Source organism: Salvelinus namaycush, chromosome 14 (assembly GCF_016432855.1).
Source record: "Salvelinus namaycush isolate Seneca chromosome 14, SaNama_1.0, whole genome shotgun sequence".
Taxonomy (NCBI): Eukaryota; Metazoa; Chordata; class Actinopteri; order Salmoniformes; family Salmonidae; genus Salvelinus; species Salvelinus namaycush.
In genome coordinates this window covers 33927257-33953057 of record NC_052320.1, presented here as the reverse complement: position 1 = coordinate 33953057, position 25801 = coordinate 33927257, and the positions used below count along the sequence as shown (strand labels likewise).

Here is a 25801-nt window from a genome sequence, read left to right as displayed (position 1 = left end):
AAGACAGTAGGCAATTAAGGTCACAATTATGAAAACTTAGGACACTAAAGAGGCCTTTCTACTGACTCTGGAAAACACCAAAAGAAAGATGCCCAGGGTCCATGCTCATCTGCGTGAATGTGCCTTAGGCATTCTGCAAGGAGGAATGAGGACTGCAGATGTGGCCAGGGCAATAAATTGCAATGTCCGTACTGTGAGATGCCTAAGACAGCGCTACAGGGAGACAGGACGGACAGCTGATCGTCCTCGCAGTGGCAGACCACATGTAACAACACCTGCACAGGATCGGTACATCTGAACATCACACCTGTGGGACAGGTACAGGATGGCAACAACAACTGCCCGAGTTACACCAGGAACGCACAATCCCTCCATCAGTACTCAGACTGTCCGCAATAGGCTGAGAAAAGCTGGACTGAGGGCTTGTAGGCCTGTTGTAAGGCAGGTCCTCACCAGACATCCCCGGCAACAACAACGCCTATGGGCACAAACCCACCATCGCTGGACCAGACAGGACTGGCAAAAATTGCTCTTCGCTGACAAGTCGCGGTTTTGTCTCACCAGGGGTGATAGTCGGATTTGCGTTTATCGTCGAAGGAATGAGCGTTACACCGAGGCCTGTACTCTGGAGCGGGATCGAGGTGGAGGGTCCGTCATGGTCTGGGGTGGTGTGTCACAGCATCGTCGGACTGAGCTTGTCGTCATTGCAGGCAATCTCAACGCTGTGCGTTACAGGAAAGACATCCTCCTCCCTCATGTGGTACCCTTCATGCAGGCTCATCCTGATGTGACCCTCCAGCATGACAATGCCACCAGCCGTACTGCTCGTTCTGTGCGTGATTTCCTGCAAGACAGGAATGTCAGTGTTCTGCCATGGCCAGCGAAGAGCCCGGATCTCAATCCCATTGAGCACGTCTGGGACCTGTTGGATCGGAGGGTGAGGGCTAGGGCCATTCCCCCCAGAAATGTCTGGGAACTTGCAGGTGCCTTGGTGGAAGTGGGGTAACATCTCACAGCAAGAACTGGCAAATCTGGTGCAGTCCATGAGGAGATACACTGCAGTACCTAATGCAGCTGGTGGCCACACCAGATACTTACTGTTACTTTTGATTTTGACCCCCCCTTTGTTCAGGGACACATTATTCCATTTATGTTAGTCACACGTCTGTGGAACTTGTTCAGTTTATGTCTCAGTTGTTGAATCTTGTTATGTTCATACAAATATTTACACGTTTGCTGAAAATGAACGCAGTTGACAGCGAGGACGTTTCTTTTTTTGCTGAGTTTAGTTCTCGCAGCTATGATAACCTAGCGGTCAAACAGGGAAATGGTTCCAATCATTTTTCCACCATTTGTTGTTCCCATAAGGGATTACATTTTTTTATGGGTATTATGACACCTCCACTCTGGGGCGCTTTGGAGAGTGGGCATTCATTTTCTGATTCGGCTTTGTTCAAGTTTGCTGCTAGGCTGTGAATCTGTGCATGACAGTAGGCTGTTCGAGATTGTGCAGATTGAAAAGGCGCCAACCTGAATGGGCATGATGTGCTGTTCCAGGTTTTCAAATTAGGGCTTGTAAGATTATAAAAAGTAATGGAAATTAGTGTCATACTTTTGTTAATTTAATTCATTTAGACACACTTAAATATTATCAATCACTTAAAAATCTACATATCAACCATTATCGGAATGACTCTTCAGTGCGTATCTGTGTGTGCCAGTGCAAGTGGGCTGTTGCCTGAGAGGAGAGTTCAACATTTCAGCTGCAGGTATAAAATAATGACAGTATCTAGATAGCCAATTCAAAACATAACTTGTAGCAGTTAACTATAGCTAACTAATCATTAAAGTAGTTTTCGCCTTTCCACTGACCTAAATAAATCTGCACCATTGGAAAGCTGTGATTCCCCTCTAAACAATAGTCATAATTGCGACAACGTTAAAAATATTCTACAAATATCATAATTGACAAATAACGTGCTGTGCATAGATCTCCCCTGAAACATATGTTTTGCCTTATATATAAATGTGTGAATCATTTTATAAAGATAGCCACATTTTTTTATTGTAATGCAATATTTTATGTCAAGGGTGGCAACCATCCTCCAGGATAGCTACTGGGTGTGCAGGCTTTTGTTCAAGCCCTGCTCTAACGACATTGTAGCCTAAACATAATCTGCTCAACAGGACCTTGATAAGCGAACTTGGGTGTTTCAGGGCTGGATCAAAAGCCAAGCCTGCACACCCAGGAGCTATCCAGATGGAGGGTTGACAACATGTGACTAACAGTGCAGTTCTACTTTGGGGGGGGTTAAGTGCCTTGCTTTGATCAAGGGCACAACAGCAGGAGATGGTAGGCCTACATGGGATCAGACCCAGTAGCCTTCAATGATGCTTACTTTTTCATGTAGGCTATAATAGTCATGAACATTTGGTTAAAAGTCATAAAATGTGTATGAACCCTTAACATTGAATAATCAGAGGTCTCTATAGCATAATGTAATTTGCGAATTTCGGTGAACATAGTCTAGACAGACAGACTTGGAAAAAGACAGCTCCTGCACTACTTTCATCCTAAATCAAGCACTGCTCTGGCTACAAACTGAAATGGTCCACCCACACAGAAAGTGAGGTGAAGAAGGTACAACAGCGCCTCTTCAACCTCAGGAGGCTGAAGAAATTTGGCTTGTCACCTAAAACCCTCACAGACTTCTACAGATGCACAATTGAGAGCATCCTGTCGGGCTGTATCACCGCCTGGTACGGTAACTGAACTGCCCACAACCGCAGGGCTCTCCAAAGGGTTGTGCGGTCTGCACAACGCATCACCGGGGGAAAACTACCTGCCCTCCAGAACACCTACAGCACCCGATGTCACAGGAAGGCCAAAAAGATCTTCAAGGACAACAACCACCTGAGCCACTGCCTGTTAAACAGCCATCATTAACAGAGAGGCTGCTGCCTACATACAGACTTGAAATCATTGGCCACTTTAATAAATGGATCACTAGTCACTTTAATAATGTTTACATATATTGCATTACTCATCTCATATGTATATTTTATTCCTTCTATTGCATCATGCCTAAGCCGCTCGGTCATTGCTCATCCATATTTATATATTCCTATTCCATTCCTTTACTTAGATTTGTGTATATTAGATAATTGTTGTGGAATTGTTAGATTACTTGTTATATATTGCTGCACTGTCGGAACTAGAAGCACAAGCATTTCGCTACACTCGCAATTACATCTGCTAACCATGTGTACATGACCAATAAAATTTGATTTCATTTTTAACTCCCATGTATGTAGTAGAGCCAATTTTGAAATGGTGTGTCTACTGCACCCTCTAGTGTTACACATTTCAAATGATTGAATTAATAAATAAGGATATGTTTTATTTTTTACACCAATATTCGCTGAACATTAGTGAGAATATGAGTATTATTTTTCCATACCTTGCTGATCTTGCAAAATGATTACATATTTGCAAAGTTTAGGAGTCACAGAGCTTTTTCTGCTCCAATAGAAATACCGCTAAAATATGCTGCATCCAATCAACAGCATAGAACAGCTGCTTCCTCGAAAGTCTTTTCCCCCAATCGAAGGATTGTTCCATTTTGGCGGTGCAGTAAACATGGCGGAAGAGTTGGAAGGTAAGGAGAGTGGGAAGTTAATACGTATATATGTGTTGTGTTTCTTGCATGTTGTTGCTGTTTGAAATTAAAATCTTACACTTAATTCCGCGACCTTTATCACACGCTTGTCGTAGAATACCTAGCCAGGTTAAAGCAAGAACGATGTTGAGTAGGCAATTTTATCTGCGCATGTGGATTGTGTGGTCTTTTTTTAATACTAACAGCTTGAAGTTGATACCGTTAACTTTTAAAACGAATGCATGCGGATATGGAGTAACTAATAGCTAACTAAAGTAGCCCAAGAACTAGCTAGTTAGCAAGCTGCGTGTCATTAGGACGCGTAAATTTTATGAAAATTCGCGTGTTTTTCTGACAGCCCTACTTACTTGAAAACAGCATTTAGCGCGCCAAAACAGAGACCTTACTCTGTAGAACCACAGTTTCTGAAACCAGAGGCGTAACATCGCGAGACTTCCAGGAACGCTAGCTAAACAGACAAAGTAGACCAGGCTGGGGTTTGAGAAGTAAATAATTCTTCCTTAGTAGTTTATTGTCTCAATCTAAAGACACAACCTAGATTCGAATGAATGTCTTAAGTAGTTGAACATTTTATTAATCCAATCTCGTGACACGCTTTCATTTTCGTCAAATACGACTACATCGAAGGCGTGCCTTTGATTTGACGGCGTGCGCAGTTCGGCACGAAACAACCGTTAGACTCGGTGAGGTGTTTCTGCGCATGAGTTTAACTAGCTAACTTCGCCATGACATCGCCTACATGCGATATCAGGGATTTCTATTGGATGAGCAGTTTCTACCTGTCTTCAAACTGTCTTTTTTGTAGAACTGTCTGGCAGTGTCTGCAATTACAAATAAGAATACTCAAGCTGAATATCTTTTTTTCTCGTTTATTTGTAACTTAGCTAGCTAAACATGGTGGCTACAATTGCAGGTTGTAGCGTATCCTGCAAGCTGTCTTTGGACGATCTGCAGGCTGTCTGCCGCCAGGAAAGGCTCCATTGTAAACAGCTACGGGTGAACAAGCATAACATCGACGACTATGAGGTTGAGTACCTCTGTGACTACAAGAAGTCTAAGGTGAGTGAATTCATTCTCTAAGGGACTATGAAGGCTGAGGCAAGTCCTGGAGTTATCTCAAGAATTGCAACCTTCAGTTAGTGATTAATTTTTACTTTTGGTTTCTTAAAGCCACAGTCCATAAAGCAGTCCATGGAAACAGATCATCAGTCAGAATTTACAGCTACAGGCATGTGACCATATAATGATGTAATTTATTAGGATCTCTATTAGTGATGGGGGGGAAATCAATAGTTACAAATCAGGATATTATTTTTGATGATATATCATTTTGACAACATTGCAATATTATTTCTGTGCTAGTTGGCTGTACCTGCACCAAAACGCTAGTATTTTTCCTTGTTCTCAATCTATCTTTTAAATAGGGAGCCAGTTTGTTTTCAACACTTATTGCCATGACTGATCCAAACTCGTTTTATCATGTCTCTATCTTGTCTTTCTGCAGCAGACATATGGTGAGTAATATGTTTGGAACATTGTATCGCAATAAAATAACAATATCGAATTGCAATACATATCGTATCGGCACCTAAGTATCGTGATAATATTGTATTGAGAGTTCCATGGCAATTTCCAGCCCTAATCTGTGTTTGTGTCCAACTGTTAGCCCTTTCATAGACGGTAGCCTAATACTAAACATATACCGTCTATTAACATATCTGCAGTCCGGGGGATATTCCCAGATGCTGTCCCGTGCTGTCCCGACGCTCTGTCTGCTAATTACTATTCACCTTTTAACATGGTCCACCACACGGTGATATTTCCAACAGGCGTCCACCTGTTCTAATTAGCTATCTAGGGTCTCTGAACACCTGGGTGTAATGGAAGAAGGATGCCAGAAAAGTGATGTCCTGTTGGCTGCAACTGTGTTAAAACAGTGTACAATACGTATATATTTTATAAACTATTTTGATGTGTCATAAAATTAGAGGGCTTTATGGTTCTAGAACAGTATCGCAATTGAGAATAGATTCACATTTAGATGGAGTACTTAGCTGTTTTGGCTGCCAGACCCAGTTTACCTTTGAACATAACATATAAAGGTCCTTGGGCATTAAAGGAGTCGGTTAGCCTACACTCCATAACAGTACATCTTGGGCTAACCAACTGTTAGAAACTTGGAACTGTATATGCAAAAAGCACTTTCAGACCTGCCAAGACATTTTGCGTACCAACTATGAAAATAGTCCATGTATGCAGGTAACAAGATCTGAGTTAAAAGTGCGCAGAAATGAATAGGGCCTGATTTTTATTTCTTTACATTTTCATAAAAAATAAATCCACTGAGTAAATCTAACATCCCGATTCTCGAGCTGCGACACACAGACATATACGGAGTTTGTGTCAACAGACATGGAGATGAATACATCATTATTCGAAGTAGCTGCCCCGTGTCTGCCCCTCCTCCTGTTTGTTGTGATGCTGAGTTTGCCGACTGTCAGCTGTACGTTAACACATGGCCAAATCCCTTTTCGACACCATGTGTTGTGGAAAGGTAAACACTGATTGTTTAAAGCTAACGTTAGCGAACATAAGATGGACATTCAGTGGGCTCTAAAGTGCCAGCAGTTCACTCGCATTTGCTAGTGAAAGAAATTATATGTAAATACGAAAAATAACTGGTCGCATTTGTGCGAGTGTAATTTACATTTAATTCTGTGTCCCGTTAATTGTATTTTCCACGTAACGTTATGAGGACCTGATAGGCTAACTGTAATTATGATCCACGTCACAAAAAGCATTACAAAAGCATAATCAAAAATAAATATAAACATCTTGGCATTAAATGGAGTCGGGAGTTTAGAAGACTGTGCGATAAAGAATGAGTGAGTGTCTGGTATTAGCTATAGAGGCAATGCTTCTAAAATGCCTTTGCACTAGATTTAAGATTTTATCAATTTTGAAAATCTGAAATGATGTGTGCGCTGTAAAGAAATACAATAGGCATCTTTTACATACGCTGAAACATCAGACTCTTCTAGCGAACAGCGACTTGAATCTCCAATTTGCTGCTCGGGTCTGCTCTTTTATAAAATATGAACGTATATACAGTACCAGTCAAAAATGTGGACAGACATAGTCATTAAAGGGTTTTCTTTATTTTTACTATTTTCTGCATTGTAGAATAATAGTGGACATCAAAACTATTAAGTAACACATATGGAATCATGTAGTAACCAAAAAGTGTTACGCAAATCAAAATATATTTTATATTCTTCAAAGTAGCCACCCTTTGCCTTGATGACCGCTTTGCACACTCTTGGCATTCTCTCAACCACCTTTACATGGAATGCTTTTCCAACAGTCTTGAAGGAGTTCCCACATGTGCTGAGCACTTGTTGGCTGCTTTTCCTTCACTTTGCGGTCCAACTCATCCCAAACCATCTCAATTGGTTGAGGTCGGGTGTTCTGATGCAGCACTCCATCACTCTTCTTCTTGGTCAAATAGCCCTTACACAGCCTGGAGGTGTGTTGGGTCGTTGTCCTGTTAAAAAACAAATGATAGTCCCACTAAGTGCAAACCAGATGGGATGGCGTATTGCTGCAGAATCATTCTGTTTAAGGGTGCCTTGAATTCTAAATAAATCACTGACCGTGTCACCAGCCAAGCACCCCCACACCATCACACCTCCTCTATGCTTCACGGTGGGAACCACACATGCAGAGATCATCCGTGTACCTACTCTGCATCTCACAAAGACAGAGGTTGGAACCAAAAATCGAACATTTGGACTCATCAGACCAAAAAACAGATTTCCACCGGTCTAATATCCATTGCTCGTATTTCTTGGCCCAAGCAAGTCTTCTTATTGGTGTCCTTTAGTAGTGGTTTCTTTGCAGCAATTCAACCATTAAGGCCTGATTCATGCAGTCTTCTCTGAACAGTTTGATGTTGAGATGTGTCTGTTTCTTGAACTCTGAAGCATTTATTTGGGCTGCAATCCGAGGTGCAGTTAAGTATAGTGAACTTATCCTCTGCAGCAGAGGTAACTCTGGGTCTTCCTTTCCTGTGGCGGTCCTCATGAGAGCCAGTTTCATCACAGCACTTGATGGTTTTTGCGACTGCACTTGACGAAACTTTCAAAGTTCTTGAAATTTTCCTGATTGACTTGACCTTCATGTCTTCAAGTAATGGTCTGTCATTTCTCATTGCTTTTTTGAGCTGTTCTTTTTATAATATGGACTTGATCTTTTACCAAATAGGGCTATCTTCTGTATACCACCCCTACCTTGTCACAACACAACTGATTGGCTGAAACGCATTCAGAAGCAAAGAAATTCCACAAATTAACTTTTAACAAGGAACACCTGTTAATTTAAATGCATTTCAGGTGACTACCTCAAGAAGCTGGTTGAGAGAATGCCAAGAGTGTGCAAAGCTGTCATGTTTTGCATGTTTCAGTGCAAAAAAAGTGTCACTTTTTTGGGCCCTCACCAGTTTGCCTCCCTGCCCTTTACTTTTTTTATTAGGTCACAGCCTTATTCTAAAATGGATTTTTTTTTTTTTAAGTCAATCTACACACAATACCCCATAATGACAGAGAAAACACGTTTCTATAATTTTTTTGCAAATGTATTATAAACAAAATACTTTATTTACGTAAGTATTCAGACCCTTTGCTATGAGACTCGAAATTGGGTAAGCTCAGGTGCTTTCTATTTCCATTGATCATCCTTGAGATGTTTCTACAACTTGATTGGGAGTCCACCTGTGGTAAATTCAATTAATTGGACATGGTTTGGAAAGGCTCACAACTTTCTATTTAAGGTCTCACAGTTGACAGTGCATGTCAGAGCAAAAACCAAGCCATGAGGTTGAAGGAATTGTCTGTAGAGCAGCACAGATCTGGGGAAGGGTACCAAAACATTTCTGCAGCATTGAAGGTCCCTAAGAACACAGTGGCCTCATCATTCTTAAATGGAAGAAGTTTGGAACCACGAAGACTCTGCTCATTTTGGCTGGGCGGCCAGCTCAGGGAAATCGGGGGAAAGTGACCTTGGTCAGGGAGGTAACCAAGAACCAAATGGTCACTCTAACAGAGCTCTAGAGTTCATCTGTTGAGATGGGAGAGCCTTCGAGAAGGACAACCAGCTCTGCAGCACTCCACCAATCAGGCCTTTATGGTAGAGTGGCCAGACGGAAGCCACTCATCAGTAAAAGGCATATGACAGCCTGCTTGGAGTTTGCCAAAAGGCACCTAAAGGACTCTGACCACGAGGGATAAGATTTTCTGGTCTGATGAAACCAAGATTGAACTCTTTGGCCAGAATGCCAAGCGTCATGTCTGGAGGAAACCTGGCACCATCCCTGCGGTGAAGCATATTGGTGGCAGCATCATCCCGTGGGAATGTTTTTCAGCAGCAGGGATTAGGAGACTAATCAGGATCGAGGGAAAGAGGAACGGAGCAAAGTACCCAGTGCCCAGACTTGAACCTGATCAAACCCCTGAAAATAAACTCGGCAAAAAAAGAAACGCCCCGTTTTCAGGACCCTGTCTCAAAGATAATTCGTAAAAATCCAAATAACTTCACAGATCTTCATTGTAAAGGGTTTAAAAACTGTTTGCCATGCTTGTTCAATGAGCCATAAACAATTAATGAACTTGCACCTGTGGAATAGTCGTTAAGACACTAACAGCTTACAGACGGTAGGCAATTAAGGTCACAGTTATGAAAACTTAGGACACTAAAGAGGCCTTTCTACTGACTGAAAAACACCAAAAGAAAGATGCCCAGGGTCCCTGCTCATCTGTGTGAACGTGCCTTAGACATGCTGCAAGGATGCATTAGGACTGCAGATGCGGCCAGGGCAATAAATTGCAATGTCCGTACTGTGAGACGCCTAAGACAGCGCTACAGGGAGACGGGAACGGACAGCTGATCGTCCTCGCAGTGGCAGACCACGTGTAACGACACCTGCACAGGATCGGAACATCACACCTGCAGGACAGGTACAGGATGGCAACAACTACCCGAGTTACACCAGGAATGCACAATCCCTGCATCAGTGCTCAGACTGTCCGCAATAGGCTGAGAGAGGCTGGACTGAGGGCTTGTATGCCTGTTGTAAGGCAGGTCCTCACCAGACATCACCGGCAACAACATCTCCTATGGGCACAAACCCACCGTCGCTGGACCAGACAGGTCTGGCAAAAAGTGCTCTTCACTGACGAGTCGCGGTTTTGTTTCACCGGGGGGTGATGGTCGGATTTGCGTTTATTGTCAAAGGACTGAGCGTTACACCAAGGTCTGTACTCTGGAGCATGATCGATTTGGAGGTGGAGGGTCCGTCATGGTCTGGGGCGGTGTGTCACAGCATCATCGGACTGAGCTTGTTGTCATTGCAGGCAATCTCAACGCTGTGCGTTACAGGGAAGACATCCTCCCTCATGTGGTACCCTTCCTGCAGGCTCATCCTGACGTGACCCTCCAGCATGACAATGCCACCAGCCATACTGCTCGTTCTGTGCGTGATTTCCTGCAAGACAGGAATGTCAGTGTTCTGCCATGGCCAGCGAAGTGCACGGATTTCAATCCCATTGAGCACGTCTGGAAACTGTTGGATCGGAGGGTGGGGGCTGACTTTACACATGTTAAGTTTGCTCACAATAAACACAGTTGACAGTGAGAGGACGTTTCTTTTTTTGCTGAGTTTTTAGCTCTGCAGCAGCACTCCCCATCAAACCTGACAAAGCTTGAGAGGATCTGCAGAGAAGAATGGGAGAAACTCCCCAAATACAGGTGTGCCAGGCTTGTAGCGTCATACCCAAGAAGACTCGAGGCTGTAATCGCTGCCAAAGGTGTTCCAACAAAGTACTGAGTAAAGGGTCTGAATACTTATGTAAATGTGCTTTCTGTTTTTTTATTTTATGAATTTGCAAACAATTCTAAAAATCTGGTTTTGCGTTGTCATTATGAGATCTTGTGTTTAGATTGAGGAAAAATACCAATTTCATCCATTTTATAATAAGGCTATAACATAACAATGTGGAAGAAGTCAAGGGGTCTGAATACTTTTCGAATGGACTATATGCGTGCATAATGTATAAAATGTTTAATATTTTGTGCCATAATATGCAACCCAAGTCATGTCTCCTTTTGTGAATCAGGAGCAGGAGTTCTACCTGGTTAAATGGAAGGGCTACCCCGAGTCGAGCAACACCTGGGAGCCCCGCAAAAACCTCAAGTGCAGGAAGCTAATGACGCAGTTCCACGAGGACATGGAGCATGAGCTGAGGCGGCAGAAGAGACGGACCACCTGCCCCAAGCGGCTGGACAAGGACGTGGCCTGGACCCTGGTGCAGAAAGCCAAGCTCCGCAAGAGGCTCCAGTGCTGGGAAGCCGACCTGAACAAGACTCGTAACCACCCGGGCCGCATCTTTGTCCTGAACGAGGTGGACCTGGACGGCCCGCCCAGGGACTTCACCTACATCACTAACTATAAGGTGGGCGAGGGCATCGTGCTCAACGAGATGGCTGTGGGCTGTGAGTGTAAGGACTGCTTTAGTGATCCGATCGGCGGCTGCTGCCCCGGGGCCTCCCTCCACCGCCTGGCCTACACTGACAAGGGCCAGGTGCGAGTGCGGGCCGGGGAGCCCATCTATGAGTGTAACTCCCGCTGCAGCTGCGGGCCTGACTGCTCCAACCGCTTGGTCCAGAAGGGCATTCAGTTCGACCTGTGCATCTTCAAGACTGGGAATGGCCGAGGCTGGGGTGTGCGTGCACTACAGCACATCAAAAAGAACACCTTTGTCATGGAGTACGTTGGAGAGGTAAGTAGTATAAAGTATTGGCCAATATTTGGGGGGAAAGTATTGGCCGATCATGTCCGCTGCATTTACCGGAATTAGCTATTCTGTCACGAAGCGAATGTTAAAATTGGATTAAAGTGTGAGGCGTGCCTCCCTAGGGAAGCACCAGCATTTCATATATTTTTAAGGGTTTATAAGGTTATTTTTTACATTTGTCATTTAAAATAAGTTTTGATGGCTACATTTAAAAATAATAATTGATTTCCAGTGCTACAATGTTTATTTCTCAACTTCTAAAATTACACTTGTGGCGCCATAAAAATAAGTTTGGAGCATGCTTTAGGTGCAACTGCGCAACAGATGTCTTAAAGGGGCAATGACATGCCTTGTAAAATAAATCAGATTGCTAGCTATTATAAATATTGGATTGGATGGAGTGGCCAAAAATAGTGGTTCTCTAACAGATTCATTACAACTATTTACAACTGAAAAATAAATAGTTGCAATGGGGGGGGCGTTGTCTTGATGTTCTCTGAAGGGTGGCCCATAGTCTCAGATGCCTGGATTAGAGTAATTGACAAAGGACATTAGACAAATGTCTGAGTCTGCTTTTTTAACAGAAGCTTACTTTAACTTTCCATTCAGGGTGTTTGTGAGCAGTTGCTAAAGTGGTGTGTTCGTCTGCCTCCGTCAGATCATCACATCGGATGAGGCGGAGAAGAGAGGACACCTGTACGACCGGCAAGGCGCCACCTACCTGTTTGACCTGGACTACGTGGAGGACGTTTATACGGTGGATGCTGCTAACCATGGCAACATCTCCCACTTTGTCAACCACAGTGTGAGTGGCACATTATCATACGAGTTAACCTTTCAAAAAACATACCTGCCGAATAGCCAAAGCACAATGTCGTACCTTTCGGTAGTAGTATATTTTGGTATTCTATGCGCAAGTGAAAGCAGACGTATCGTAGACACATCAGAATAGAAGCCGTTCAAAATGCCACTTGAGTTCCCATGGACGTGTTCTAGTATTGCACTGTAATATGCTTTCGCATACGGAACAAGAAGTGCACCAAATTTTTCCAACTGAATAAGATTTATAGTGAACAAACATTTTTTTTCTCTCAATGAAAATCATAATATAATTGTGTTTTTGTGGAATGTATTATAAGCGTTTGACTATTCTGAAATATAGCATTGATTGCTGTAGATATGCTTTGACCTTAAACAACTTCTTATGGATCACCTCGACAACTTCCGGTGAAATTGCAGAGCGCCAAAATTAAATTACTATAAATATTTAACCTTCATGAAATCACAAGTGCAATACATCAAAATAAAGCTTAACTTGTTGTTAATCCAGCCGCCTTGTCAGATTTCAAAAAGGCTTTACGGCGATAGCAAACCATGCGATTATCTGAGGACAGCGCTCAGCACACAAAACATTACAAACAGTTAGCAGCCAAGTAGATTAGTCACGAAAGTCAGAAATAGCAATAAAGTTAATCACTTACCTTTGATGATCTTCGTATGTTTGCATTCACAAGACTCCCAGTTACACAATAAATGTTTGTTTTGTTCGATTAAGTCCCTCTTTATATCCAAAAACCTCAATTTTTGTTGGTGCGTTTTGTTCAGTAATCCAATGGCTCAAATGCGGTCACAAGAGGCAGACAAATTCCAAATAGTATCCGTGAAGTTCGTAGAAACATGTCAAATGATGTTTATAATCAATCCTCAGGTTGTTTATAGCTTAAATAATCAATAATATTTCAACTGGACAATAGCGTCGTCAATATAAAAGAAAAACAATGAAAGGCGCTCTCTCGGGATTGCGCACCAAACAGGTTGGGGACTTTCCACTGGCCTCTCATTGAAACTGCTCATTCTCCCTAATTTTTCAGAATAAAGACCTGAAACAATGTCTAAAGACTGTTCACAGCTAGTGGAAGCCATAGGGAACGCAATCTTGGTCATAACCATTTATATGGTGGATAGGCTTTCAATGGAAAAACACCCATTTCAAAATAATAGCACTTCCTGGATGGATTTTCCTCAGGTTTTCGCCTGCCAATTCAGTTATGTTATACTCACAGACATTATTTGAACAGTTTTGGAAACTTTGAGCCTGTGGATTACTGAAGAAAACGTGTGAACAAAACAGAGGTTTTTGGATATAAAGAGACTTTATCGAACAAAAGGAACATTTATTGAGTAAATGAATGTCTGCTGAGTGCAACCATATGAAGATCATCAAAGGTAAGGGATTATTTTATCTCTTTCTGACTTGTGTAACTCTTCTACTTGGCTGGTTACTGTTTGTAATGATTTGTCTGCTGGGCTATGTTCTCAAATAATCGTATGGTATGCTTTCGTTGTAAAGAATTTTTTAAATCTTACACCGTGGTTGGATTCACAAGAAGTTAATCTTTAAACCTATGTAAAATATGTTTTGTTTTCTGAATTTTTATGAGTATTTCTGTATTTGAATTTGGCGCCCAGTAGTTTCAATGGCTGTTGAAGAGGTGGGACGCTAACGTCTCACGTACCCAAGAGAGGTTAATGCCCTTTTAGTGTAAAAGCTGTTTGGAAAAGAAAAAAAACACCAGACATTTCTGACTTTGTTGGTGGGATAGAGTTTTGGCCTTCCATGGTGACAACACCGTGTGGTAAATTAGTTTAACTTTTACTTGGTACTCATCCCGGATCCGGGAGCACCCTCATCAGTAAAAAAGCTGACTAGCATAGCCTAGCATAGCGCCACAAGTAAATACTAGCATCTAAATATCATGAAATCACAAGTCCAAGACACCAGATGAAAGATACACATCTTGTGAATCCAGCCATCATTTCTGATTTTTAAAATGTTTTACAGGGAAGACACAATATGTATTTCTATTAGCTATTAGCTAACCACGATTTTTCCCCACCATTTTTTTACTGCATAGGTAGCTATCACAAATTCGACCAAATAAAGATATAAATAGTCACTAACCAAGAAACAACTTCATCAGATGACAGTCTGATAACATATTTATTGTATAGCATATGTTTTGTTCGAAAAATGTGCATATTTCAGGTATAAATCATAGTTTTACATTGCAGCCACCATCACAACTCTCACCAAAGCAACTAGAATAACTACAGAGAGCAACGTGAATTACCTAAATACTCTTCATAAAACATTTATGAAAAATACACAGTATACAGCAAATGAAAGACAAAGATCTTGTGAATCCAGCCAATATTTCAGATTTTTTAAGTGTTTTACAGCGAAAACACAATATAGCATTATATTAGCTTACTACAATAGCCAACTACACAACAGCATTGATTCAAGCCAACAGTAGCGATAACGAATAAACCAGCAAAAGATATAAAATTATTCACTAACCTTCTCAAACTTCTTCAGATGACAGTCCTATAACATCAAATTACACAATACATATATGGTTTGTTCGAAAATGTGCATATTTAGCGGCACAAATCGTGGTTATACAATATGAATAGTAGCCAAAATGCAAACAAAATGTCAGGAGAAATCTTGGGAGAGGCACCTAATCTAATCATAAACTTGACTAAAAAATACAGGTTGGACAGCAAATGAAAGATACATTAGTTCTTAATGCAACCGCTGTGTTAGATTTTTAAAATTAACGTTACTACGACATACAGCGTGCGTTAAAGCGAGACCGCACCGAAATTAATGGCGGAATAATAGTTTAACATTTTTCAACAGAACAACGAATTAACATCATAAATAGTTCTTACTATTTGATGAGCTTTCATCAGAATCTTGTGCAAGTTGTCCTTTGTCCAGAATAATCGTTGCTCGGTTGTAGATTGTCATCTTCAACTTTGGAATTAGCAGCAAACATTAGCCATGTGGCGAAGACGTGTCCAACTCACCATAACGCAGCACAAATAAAATACCGAAAATCGCAATATACTGATATAAACTGATATAACTCGGTTTAAAATAACTACATTATGATGTTTTTAACACCTATATCGAATAAAATCAGAGCCGGATATATCTAACGCCTATAACGAGAGCTTTTCAGAATGCAATCCTGAGGTCTGTCTTGCGTCATGACGAACGTTGAAAAGACTGCACACCCGGTTCCAAGAGCTTTTGTACGGCCTCAGATCTACCTAGACACCCCATTCCAATTCTCACTGCTTACTGACATCTAGGGGAAGGCGTATGCAGTGCATGTCGACCCATAGATTACATGCAAATTAATAAACTGACCCTGGAACAGAGTGCCCGATTTCAGATTTCTCAGTTCCTGACAGGAAGTTTGCTGCAGAATGAGTTCTGTTTTACTCACAGATATAATTCAAACGGTTTTAGAAACTAGAGAGTGTTTTCTATCCAATAGTAATAATAATATGCATATTGTACGAGCAAGAATTGAGTACGAGGCAGTTTAATTTGGGAACGTTTTTTTACAAAGTCGAAATGGCGCCCCCTATTGAGAAAAGGTTAATTAATAAACCAATAAGAAAGCGTTCTAAACCTCTGCCAATAACGGCAAATTTTCAGTTTTCCCCTCCCAATTCAGACCACTCCCAGACATTCTTAGCTAAATTATTGCTTGAGAAATTGCCCTTTGTTAAGAAACTATTTAGGTTTATTTTTTACCTTTTTTTTATTGAAAACAATCACAGTGAGATACTTAATTGTTACCCAGAAAATATTTGATTTTGAGATTTTAAAAAACCCTGCTACATTGGACCTTTAAATTTTTTTAAACCTTTTTAAGTTGTCTTGTCTCTGTTTTGCAGTGCAACCCCAACCTGCAAGTATACAATGTGTTTATAGACAACCTGGATGAGAGGCTCCCGAGGATAGCATTATTTTCAACACGCTCCATCAGGGCAGGAGAAGAGCTCACTTTTGACTACAAGATGCAAAGTAAGTGTGATGTTCCACTGCCTAATATGACCCCAACGTGACATTTTAAACTTTAAAGGGATACTGAGAGATATTGGCAATTAAGCTGTTTTTCTTCTTACCCAGAGTCGGATGAACTCCTGGATACCGTATTTTTTGTCTCTGCTAGCGTATGCTACCGTACCTGTGTACTTTGAAGTCATTGCGCTAACGCTTGTTTGCATTGGCTCAAGAAACCAGCTCTAACTTTCTTCATACTACACTCAAAGACGTATAAATGGTATCCACGAGTTCATTTGACTGGGTAAGTGGAAAAAACAGAATCCTGCAGTATCCCTTTAAAGGTAGATAATACAGCTGCTGTTACTAATAGTGACTAACAGTTGATATCAGCTGAAAGTCACTTGATTTTCAACAGTTGATCACCATGTGGGTGTTTCTTTCGAGCAGCAGGCCCACAGCGTGATAGGTAATGACTTTATCAACCTCCGATACAGCACCGGCAGGAAGCTATTGTGAGCTTCAATTGTCAATCTTGCCTCAATATCGCTGGAGTCCAGCTTTCCTCAAAAAATGTGCATCGCTTTCTTTGCTTTGCACATTTCACCTGGCTCATTTAGGCGTGTCATTTTCCTTCCATTGAAAATTAATGGGCTCCGTCATTTTGGCATCACCCATTGCTGCTAGCAGACATTGCCGTTAACTTACTAGCTACATTGACTAACTACATAGGTGGGTGTGGGCAGTGGACACCAAATGTGTCAAATTACCTACTCAGTCCTTTCAGGGCTAGGTAGGCAAGTGCAATTGGGTAAACCCTCTTGTCTTTGTAGTAACACACCTTGAAATTGTATAATGCAATGGAATCAGTGAGCACTGGAAATTCCAACATTAAACTTTGTTTTGCTTTTTAGTGTTTGATGCTTGGGCAATACTGCTTTTCATATTTGGCTTGTTAAACAGTTTGACAATTATGTGGTGCAGGTGAGATAACCATAACACGTTTCTCAGTTGTGTTGGCTATCTTGGCTGAATTTGGCTCTTGACATTGTCGTTGCAGTTGATCCAGTTGATGCAGAGAGCACAAGGATGGACTCAAATTTCAGTTTAGCGGGACTCCCGAGCTCTCCCAAAAAGCGGATTCGGGTGGAGTGCAGGTGTGGATCTGACACATGTCGAAAGTATCTCTTCTGATATAGATTGGAAACGGAACGTCAAAGCTAGAACAGACACATCATATATTTTGGGGAATTCTGAAAGTTGTACAGCGTTTACATGAATTTTTATTTGTCTACTTTTATTTTACTTTGACTTTTAAGCCACATTGGCGCATGGGTGATATCAAAACTGATATGGTGATTTTATTTTTTTATGTCCCCAAACCTATCTAGTATGTTGGTAAACAATTTTAGTGAAACAATGAACATGATCTACATCCACAAATCTGCGTTTAAAAAAAATTCTTCAGAGATTATACACTGCGTGTACAAAACATTAACAACACCTGCTCTTTCCATGACAGACTGACCTGGTGAAGCTATGATACCTTATTGATGTCAATTGTTAAATCCACTTCAATCAGTGTAGATGAAGGGGAGGAGACAGGTTAAAGAAATACTTTTTTAAGCCTTGAGGCAATTGAGATGTGTTTCTGTGCCATTCAGAGGATGAATGGGCAGGACAAAAGATGTAAGTGCCTTTGAACGGGGTATGGTAGTAGGTGCCAGCGTTTCATGCGCAACAGTTTCCTCTGTATATCAAGAATGGTCCACCACCCAAAGGACATCCAGCAAACTTGACACAAAAGTAATGTAATTAATAGGTGTACTTACACGTTCATACTGATGTGCTTTCAGTTGCACTTACAATTACCGGTAAGTGCAATTCTTCCACACTTCTTGCAAGTAGTGCTGTATATTCTTGTCTTAAAATAAGGTATGAATTAGTTTACCCCCAAACTGTCCCGGTGCTTGTTGGTTTTCAATCTGCCTACTTTTTCTTAAATGTGAATGATTCCATTCTGACGCTCCCATTTTGTTGTCCTGCAATTCACGGCAAGCAAGCAGTACCATGAAACCGCTCTCCATGTTTTTAACCTATTTTTGTGTGAAGCAGATGGAAAATATCCTTTGTGTAGTTAGTCATTTTACTTTTCATGTAGCTCTGATAGCCAAAGTAAACAACACAGTTTTGTTTTTTCACATTACATTATTACATTGATAAAATATAAAGGTTTGCAGCCAGCAAAAACAATGTAAGTAAATGTTTTAATCAGATGTATTGTTCTGGAAAATGTAATGAAAATTTACCCGACGCAAAATGTAGTTGTACTAAAATTATTTTTAGTACAACCACAACACCACTAGATGGTGTAACTGCATTCCTATGACTTTCAGATCAATGCATGATTTTACGGGCGATATCCAACAACTGAAAATGTACACTTTCCTTATATACTTGGCCTGACGTTATGGCTGCGTTAAAATAAAAAAATAAAAAAGTCCAATGCTGTAATTTTTTTCAGTAATTGGTCTTTTGACCGATCAGCTATTTTGCCAATAATTGGGCAAAATTTTAGAATTGGGCTGCCTGTGGAAATGCAGCGTAAGTATTTGCAACAGCTCTAACGGCAAAAATATGACATGTCTCTGGGTAGACATTTAGACAGCAATACCTGTATTATCTTTCAGTTAAGGGTAGTGCTTGTTACTCATTGTATGTTACCCACACACATGACACACACTGTCCGTGTCCCCTCCACTCTGCCTGTTCTCACCTCCCACTCTCAGATGAAATCACCAGGCCACAGCTGCCTCTGCTCTTGGCTCAAGGATATGTACCGGAGCTCTTTAGTCATGGCTGCATAGGCAGTAACTGGCATTAGTGAGCATAGCACCCCCCCCCCAATGTCATTGAAATTTTACCAATACACGGCATTTTTTTTATTGACATGTTAAGAGTCAGGAGGCTGTTCCCTGTTAGTATGATATTCCCTGATAGCTAACGATCTCAGTGCTCTGAGACATTTGCTTTCCTTTGGAGGTCAGATCGTGTGCGGGAGCACCAGAGCCTGGGGTAGCAAAGGACCCGTGGGTGGCAGCGCAAGGGTAGGTTAGATGTATGCTGAGACCCTTATTGAATTCGCTGGATTTATGGACGATCAGCGGCGCTAAGCACAGGCAAAGAAACACGAGGCTAGGGAAATGGAGCATAAGCCAAAGCACCCAGATGGCCATAGTGTGGAACGGCCATGTGTGAGAACAGGGATTTGATTATATGAGTAGGTTGACTAGAGCGTTTTCAGGTTGCTCATCAACAATGATGATTAATGAGGATATACAGTATAACACATTAATTCTCTGAAGAACCATTAGAAAGATATTAAACTATTTTTTAACTTTGGTCATATTGAAGACAATATATGTACAGGTATGGCGATTTAATCTACAGTATGTGGGATAGCATCAAATTAAAATACACTGAACAAATTTAAATGCCACATGGAATAATTTCAAAGATTTTACTGTGTTACAGTTCATATAAGGGAATCAGTCAATTGAAATAAATTCATTAGGCACTAATCTATAGATTTCACATGATTGGGAATACAGATATGCATCTGTTGGTCACAGATTCCTTTAAAAAAAATGGTAGGTCCGTGGATCAGAAAACCAGTCGCTGTTCCACTCCTCTTCAATGGCTGTGCGAAATAGCTGGAGTTTGGTGGGAATTGGAACACGCTGTCGTACATGTCGATCCAGAGCATCCCAAACATGCTCAAAGGGTGACATGTCTGGTGAGTATGCAGGCCATGGAAGAACTGGGACATTTTCAGCTTCCAGGAATTGTGTACAGATCCTTGCTAAAACATGAGGTTATGGCGGCGGATGAATGGCACGACAATTGGCCTCCGGATCTCGTCACGGTATCTCTATTTAAATTGCCATCGCTAAAATGCAGTTGTGTTCGTAGCTCATGCCTGCCCATACCATAACCTCACCGCCACCATGGGGCACTCTGTTCACAACTTTGACATCAGCAAAGCGCTCGCCCACATGATGCCATACACGCTGTCTGCCATCTGCCCAGTCAGCTGAAACCAACTAACGAACTGCAATCAGGTCAAGACCCTGGTGAGGACGACGAGCACGCAGATGAGCTTCCCTGAGACGGTTTCGTACAGTTTGTAGAAATTATTTAGTTGTGCAAACCCACAGTTTCATCAGCTGTCTGGGTGGCGGGTCTCAGACGATCCTGCAGTTGAAGAAGTCAGAGGTTGAGGTCCTGGGCTGGCGGGGTTACACGTGGTCTGCGGTTTTGAGGCCGGTTGGACGTACTGCCAAATTCTGTAAAATGACAGAGGTTGGTTTATGGTAGTCAAATTAACATTAAATTATCTGGCAAGAGCTCAGGTGGACATTCCTGCAGTCACCATGCCAATTGCACGCTCCCTCAACTTGTGACATTGTGTTGTGTGACAAAACTGCACATTTTAGAGTGGCCTTTTATTGTCCCCAGCACAAGGGGCACCTGTGTAATGATCATGCTATTTAATCAGCTTCTTGATATGCCACACCTGTCAGGTGGATGGATTATCTTGGCAGAGGAGAAATGCTCTAACAGGGATGTAAACAAATTTGTGCATTTTTTGTTGTTGAGAAATAAGCTTTTTGTGTATGAAACCTAGGACCAACCCTTTACATGTTGCTTTTAATATTTTTGTTCAGTATACATTTGTGGGGAAGCTTTGCAAGTTTGATGCTGAAAGTTAGTATAAAGGAAAGATGGCATCACAAGTTGAAACTTAATGTTACGGTTCTGCAAGCTGATCATGAGCCTCTTTCCAACCTTTCCACAAGTGGGCTAATCTGGGGCTTTGTAAACTCTTTGCAACTTGGTGACCTCATGAAGTTGGATAACAAGGCATGGGAAAGGAAGACAGTATATTTACTGCCTTTAAATGTATTAACTGTACAAGATGGTATCTTGTAACCCTTTGACATCATACTTTTGGGGTGGGGTTATGTCCTCTTTCTGTTGCGTGGGCTAAAAACAATTGTGTGTCCAATACCCACAATAAATGTTATCAATAATACCCCAGCTGAGGTGCAACATAAAGGTAACTGCCAAAATAATGGAAACACTTGAGTAAATGAGGGATTCAAAGTGTATTGAAAGCAGGTGCTTCAAAACAGGTGTGGTTCCTGAGTTAATTATTAAGTAATTAACGTCCCATCAGGCTTAGTATAATCATTTATAAAAATACTGGGCAGGCCATTATTTTGGCTATCATGGCAATGCCCTCATTCACAGGGCACGAGTGGTCACTGAATGGTTTGATGAGCATGAAAACAATGTAAACCATATGCCATGGCTGTCTCAGTCACCAGATCTCAACCCAATTGAACACTTATGGGAGATTCTGGAGCAGCACCTGAGACAGTGTTTTCCACCACCATCAACAAAACACTCAAATGATTGAATTTGTCGCCTCCCTCCAGTAGAGTTCCAGATACTTGTAGGGTCTATGCCAAGATTCTTTGAAGCTGTTCTTGCTCGTGGTGGACCAACTCTATAAATACACTTTATGTTGGTGTTACCTTTTTATTTTGTTAGTTACCGGTAGCTGACAATGTTTTATAACCGGAGTCATGTCTCGATGACTGGTTGGCGAATTTGGTTGTCTTATGTTTTCATTCACAGCATAGAATAACTTTATTACTTGCTCCTAACTTTTAGTGTGTCCTTATCTGCTGCACATAAGGAATGTGTTACGTTTAGTCATTGCAATCTGTCAATAGTTTCAAAGGAAATAAATTTTTCATTACAAAAACCAATGACAAAAATCATAAATGGCCAGAGACATGCTTAACAGCTCAGGCAGTTTTTTTATTTTTTATATAATACAGAAAATATATGGATACCACACCCTCTGACTTCCAAGATATTTAGGGAACCAAAGACATTTACATAGGTATCCTTCAAACCTCTGCTATTTTAGATTTGATATTCAACTGCAGATTTTTTCGTGAGCTTTGACATTTTGTGGTTCAGCTTAAAGGGTAAAGTCAAAAGCATTTCAGTTCTGAGATTCAGGATTTGTTCCACTATTCAGAGACATACAGGACTATCCTTATGAGTCTGTCTTTTCATAGATTTAATGTATGATAACACTGTGGTTGCACATGTGTCTGAGACAGCTTTTTCTGTCTTTACATTTTTTTTTCATCCATAACATGTAGTCTCTCCACATACAGGGTCATAATAACGACAGCCACACTAAAATCAGTGAGTTATTAAATAAGACATTCAGATGTCAAATTGGGTTTTGGCTGGCTTTGGGCTTTTACAAAGTCAAAACACTACAGAAGAGTTAGAAATACGGAAAGTATTAGAATGTTAGTTCTATGACCAACATAACTGTGTATTTCAAATTTAAAACCCAAGCCAAGATCATGTATACAAGTTATTCCTTTCACTGAGACACATTGGAACTTAATAAGAGTGCAATAATCATAGAAGCTATGTGGATAGAACCACTCGCCCCAAGACACAATCTCAAACGGACTTCACCCTTCATATTCCCATACATGTATGCAAGAACAGAATCTCCATTGAGATAGAAGGCTCTGTAGTCCAATTTAGAGGAACTTCATGTGTATAAAATGTTATAGGCTACCTCTTGAGGCTCTGCAGTTGAATGGTTTAAGAAGACACTCGCCTCAGATTTTTGAATGAACCTCATTGGTTTTAGCACATTCAATTCTCTGTGTCAGGAACAGGCTGAGGATGAAAAAGACTGAATAAGCATTTGCAGGAGTGACATTTCAAAATGCAAAATTTCTGGCCATTCCTATTTCCCACATGTCCTTTATTTTCATCCCTCTAGCCTCTAAACATACGCACATTCATACTTGCGTACAGAAACACACACACACACACGTGTTGTAAAAATGCGATGACCAGGACCCCCCCTCAATTCCAAGTCACTCCATTGTCCATATAATACACATTAAATAGAACGGAGGTCATAGATCATTTACAAAAGATAGTGTGCCTGAAGCAACTAAAAAAGCACTGTCAGGCATTTCTGCTTATCAAAAAATCACTCCCGGTCTCCCTCCTTCCCTCCCCAACAACAACCAACCCCAAAATCCACACATATTTTTTTAATCCTTGTTTTCACAGATCAATACACAACACCAGCCTCACCCCCCACCCCCTCCCACTGACTGATAAGAGAAGAAACAACAACAAAAAGTCTAAAAGAAATCCACAATAATCCAGGAAGGGCTTTTGTTAATTCCATTAATTGTCGATGTTGGATTAAAGTTTCCTCTGTCCTTTACACACAATTGCACACTCCTGTGTTACAATTTGGCAAGTGTTTTTTCTTTATTACCATCCTTGTTAAAGTGTTTGACTGGTGTTTTTTTAAGGTTGCGAGGGGGAGATTACACAGTTTTGTGTTACCCCATTAGTTGGAATAATCTCTATGTTTATTACATCAACACATAGAGGCATACAGCTGTCAACTCTTTCTTGCATTGGTTATAAACAAACCTTTTTTTTGAGAGAGAGAGCGAAGAGTAAGGCCATAATGCAGATAATAGAAATAACAATTCAGTTATCTGTAGCTTCATTGTTATTGTTAGTTTTTGTTGTTATTGTTTGCAGACAACATTAGAGCATTTTGAAAACTAAAATAAATGTACATTTGTACCCACGAAGGGATAGTATCATGTTCCAGACCTCTGCTTGACATTCACTTAAGATATTACAATCTCTGTGTCCCGGCCTACACTTAGTTAGCATTCTGGTTCAAGTCTAAATCATGTTAAGAAAAAAACAATTGATTTGTCATCAATTACTCAAATGTGTGCAAAAATATGAATGGGCTGAATTTTCCCCCACCTCTCTACAAAGACCTTCATGTGAAGTGATGATGTCATCAAAGATAAATAACTTTATCCTATCTGAAGATCTAAACATTCTGGTTTAGGTTTTATGAACATTTTCTATCAACTGTCTTTTTAAACAATTTCAGATTGCTGAAAAAGATTTCCAAGGTTCAATCATCTGCAACAATATCACCTACAGCAAAAGGAAGTTGGCAAGAGCATGGAGCATTTTCTGTCAATTTATCATAGATTTTTGTGTGGTCTCAAGTTCTGTTTGTCACTGATTGGGACATTGGTCTGTTTAAGTTATCCTCAGAAATCATGTGATTACACATATCAGCTAAACATGCATTTCATAATTCTGTCTGCCTATTAGCACTTCCCAATTATTATCTGCTCATTTCTGTTAAACGCTAATGAACACAAGATCAAACTGTTCTCGATGGCAGCTCTTTTAACGTTTTCCCATATCCAATAGTGTACTCATCTGAAGTGTTAGACCAAATTAGAATGTAAGAAACCTCAAATAAACTCCAAATGAAGCCAACAGTGCCTGAATATGCTATTTGTACAAAACTCATAATTTCTCTGTTTGACTGTATTAATGATGCCTTTGATTCAAGCGGATGAAGGAAGGAAGCAGTGCTAGAACACTCTCCTATTAGTCATTCACTAGCAAATTGTCAGAGGACCATCTGATATTTTTGGTCTGAGAGAACAGACGAGGGAGTGACTGAGAAATATGACCAGGTTGTCCCCACAACCTACAGAAATATTGTCACCCTCACTTCAATCTCTTTCACAATAGCAGGCCCAGAATGATCATTCTCTTGGCCTTGCCTGTTTAAAGACTGCCTACCAGTTTCATTGGTTCCACATTAAAATTAAGAATACAAACATGCATCTGAGAGAGACTGTTTGAGTTGTTGGTTTAGTCTCGTATTCTGTCTGTGTGTAGAAGGAATCCCTCTCTTAAATTTGTTTCCTGACCAAGGCCATTTATAAAAAGGAAATATATATATATTTTTAAATGTCAGTTAGCAATGTAACTGATCTCAAATGATGCCAAATCTATATGCTGGTGTCAAAGGTGTTTTTGGTTTGATAATAGAATGATGAAATAATACATCCTTCCTATAATAATTTTAGACCAACAATTGGTTTCATTGTTTCTACACTGCAGCAACCACATGCCTGTTACTGTGTGTAATACTCCCTCAATAAGTAATTTTTAAACAATTTATAACATTCCAAATGTGTTGGAAATGCCTCTGCTCGCCTCTGACAAGGAGAAACCCAGATACATCACACGGAGGTGAAATTAAATTCTGAAATTCTCACCACTTCGGCAGTTCCCGATTTGAACCCACTGCTTTTAAAGCATCTTGCACTGAATCAAAGGCCACAACAACTAAAATGGTCCCTCATGCCATCCTAACCACTCACAGACATCCCTGCCACCGCCCCTCCACACCCTCCCCAGGTAACAACCGCCCACCGTCCCCC

The 25801-nt window shown here is 40.9% G+C and overlaps 1 protein-coding gene across 2 annotated transcripts; it reads left to right on the top strand.

Annotated features, from left to right (window-relative positions):
* The first annotated feature begins 3607 nt into the window (after positions 1–3607).
* LOC120058957 (histone-lysine N-methyltransferase SUV39H1-like) lies at positions 3608–17961 on the top strand. Of its 2 annotated transcripts, none has more exons than XM_039007714.1 (6): positions 3608–3659; positions 4594–4739; positions 10850–11512; positions 12186–12332; positions 16286–16415; positions 17455–17961. In XM_039007714.1, exons 1-6 carry the CDS (start codon positions 3641–3643, stop codon positions 17586–17588), a joined length of 1239 nt encoding a protein of 412 aa, XP_038863642.1. In that variant the 5' UTR covers positions 3608–3640; the 3' UTR covers positions 17589–17961. The 2 variants fall into 2 exon arrangements, with proteins under 2 accessions (XP_038863642.1, XP_038863641.1); XM_039007713.1 differs by having other exon boundaries at positions 3628–3659; positions 4565–4739.
* Positions 17962–25801: the final 7840 nt, after the last annotated feature.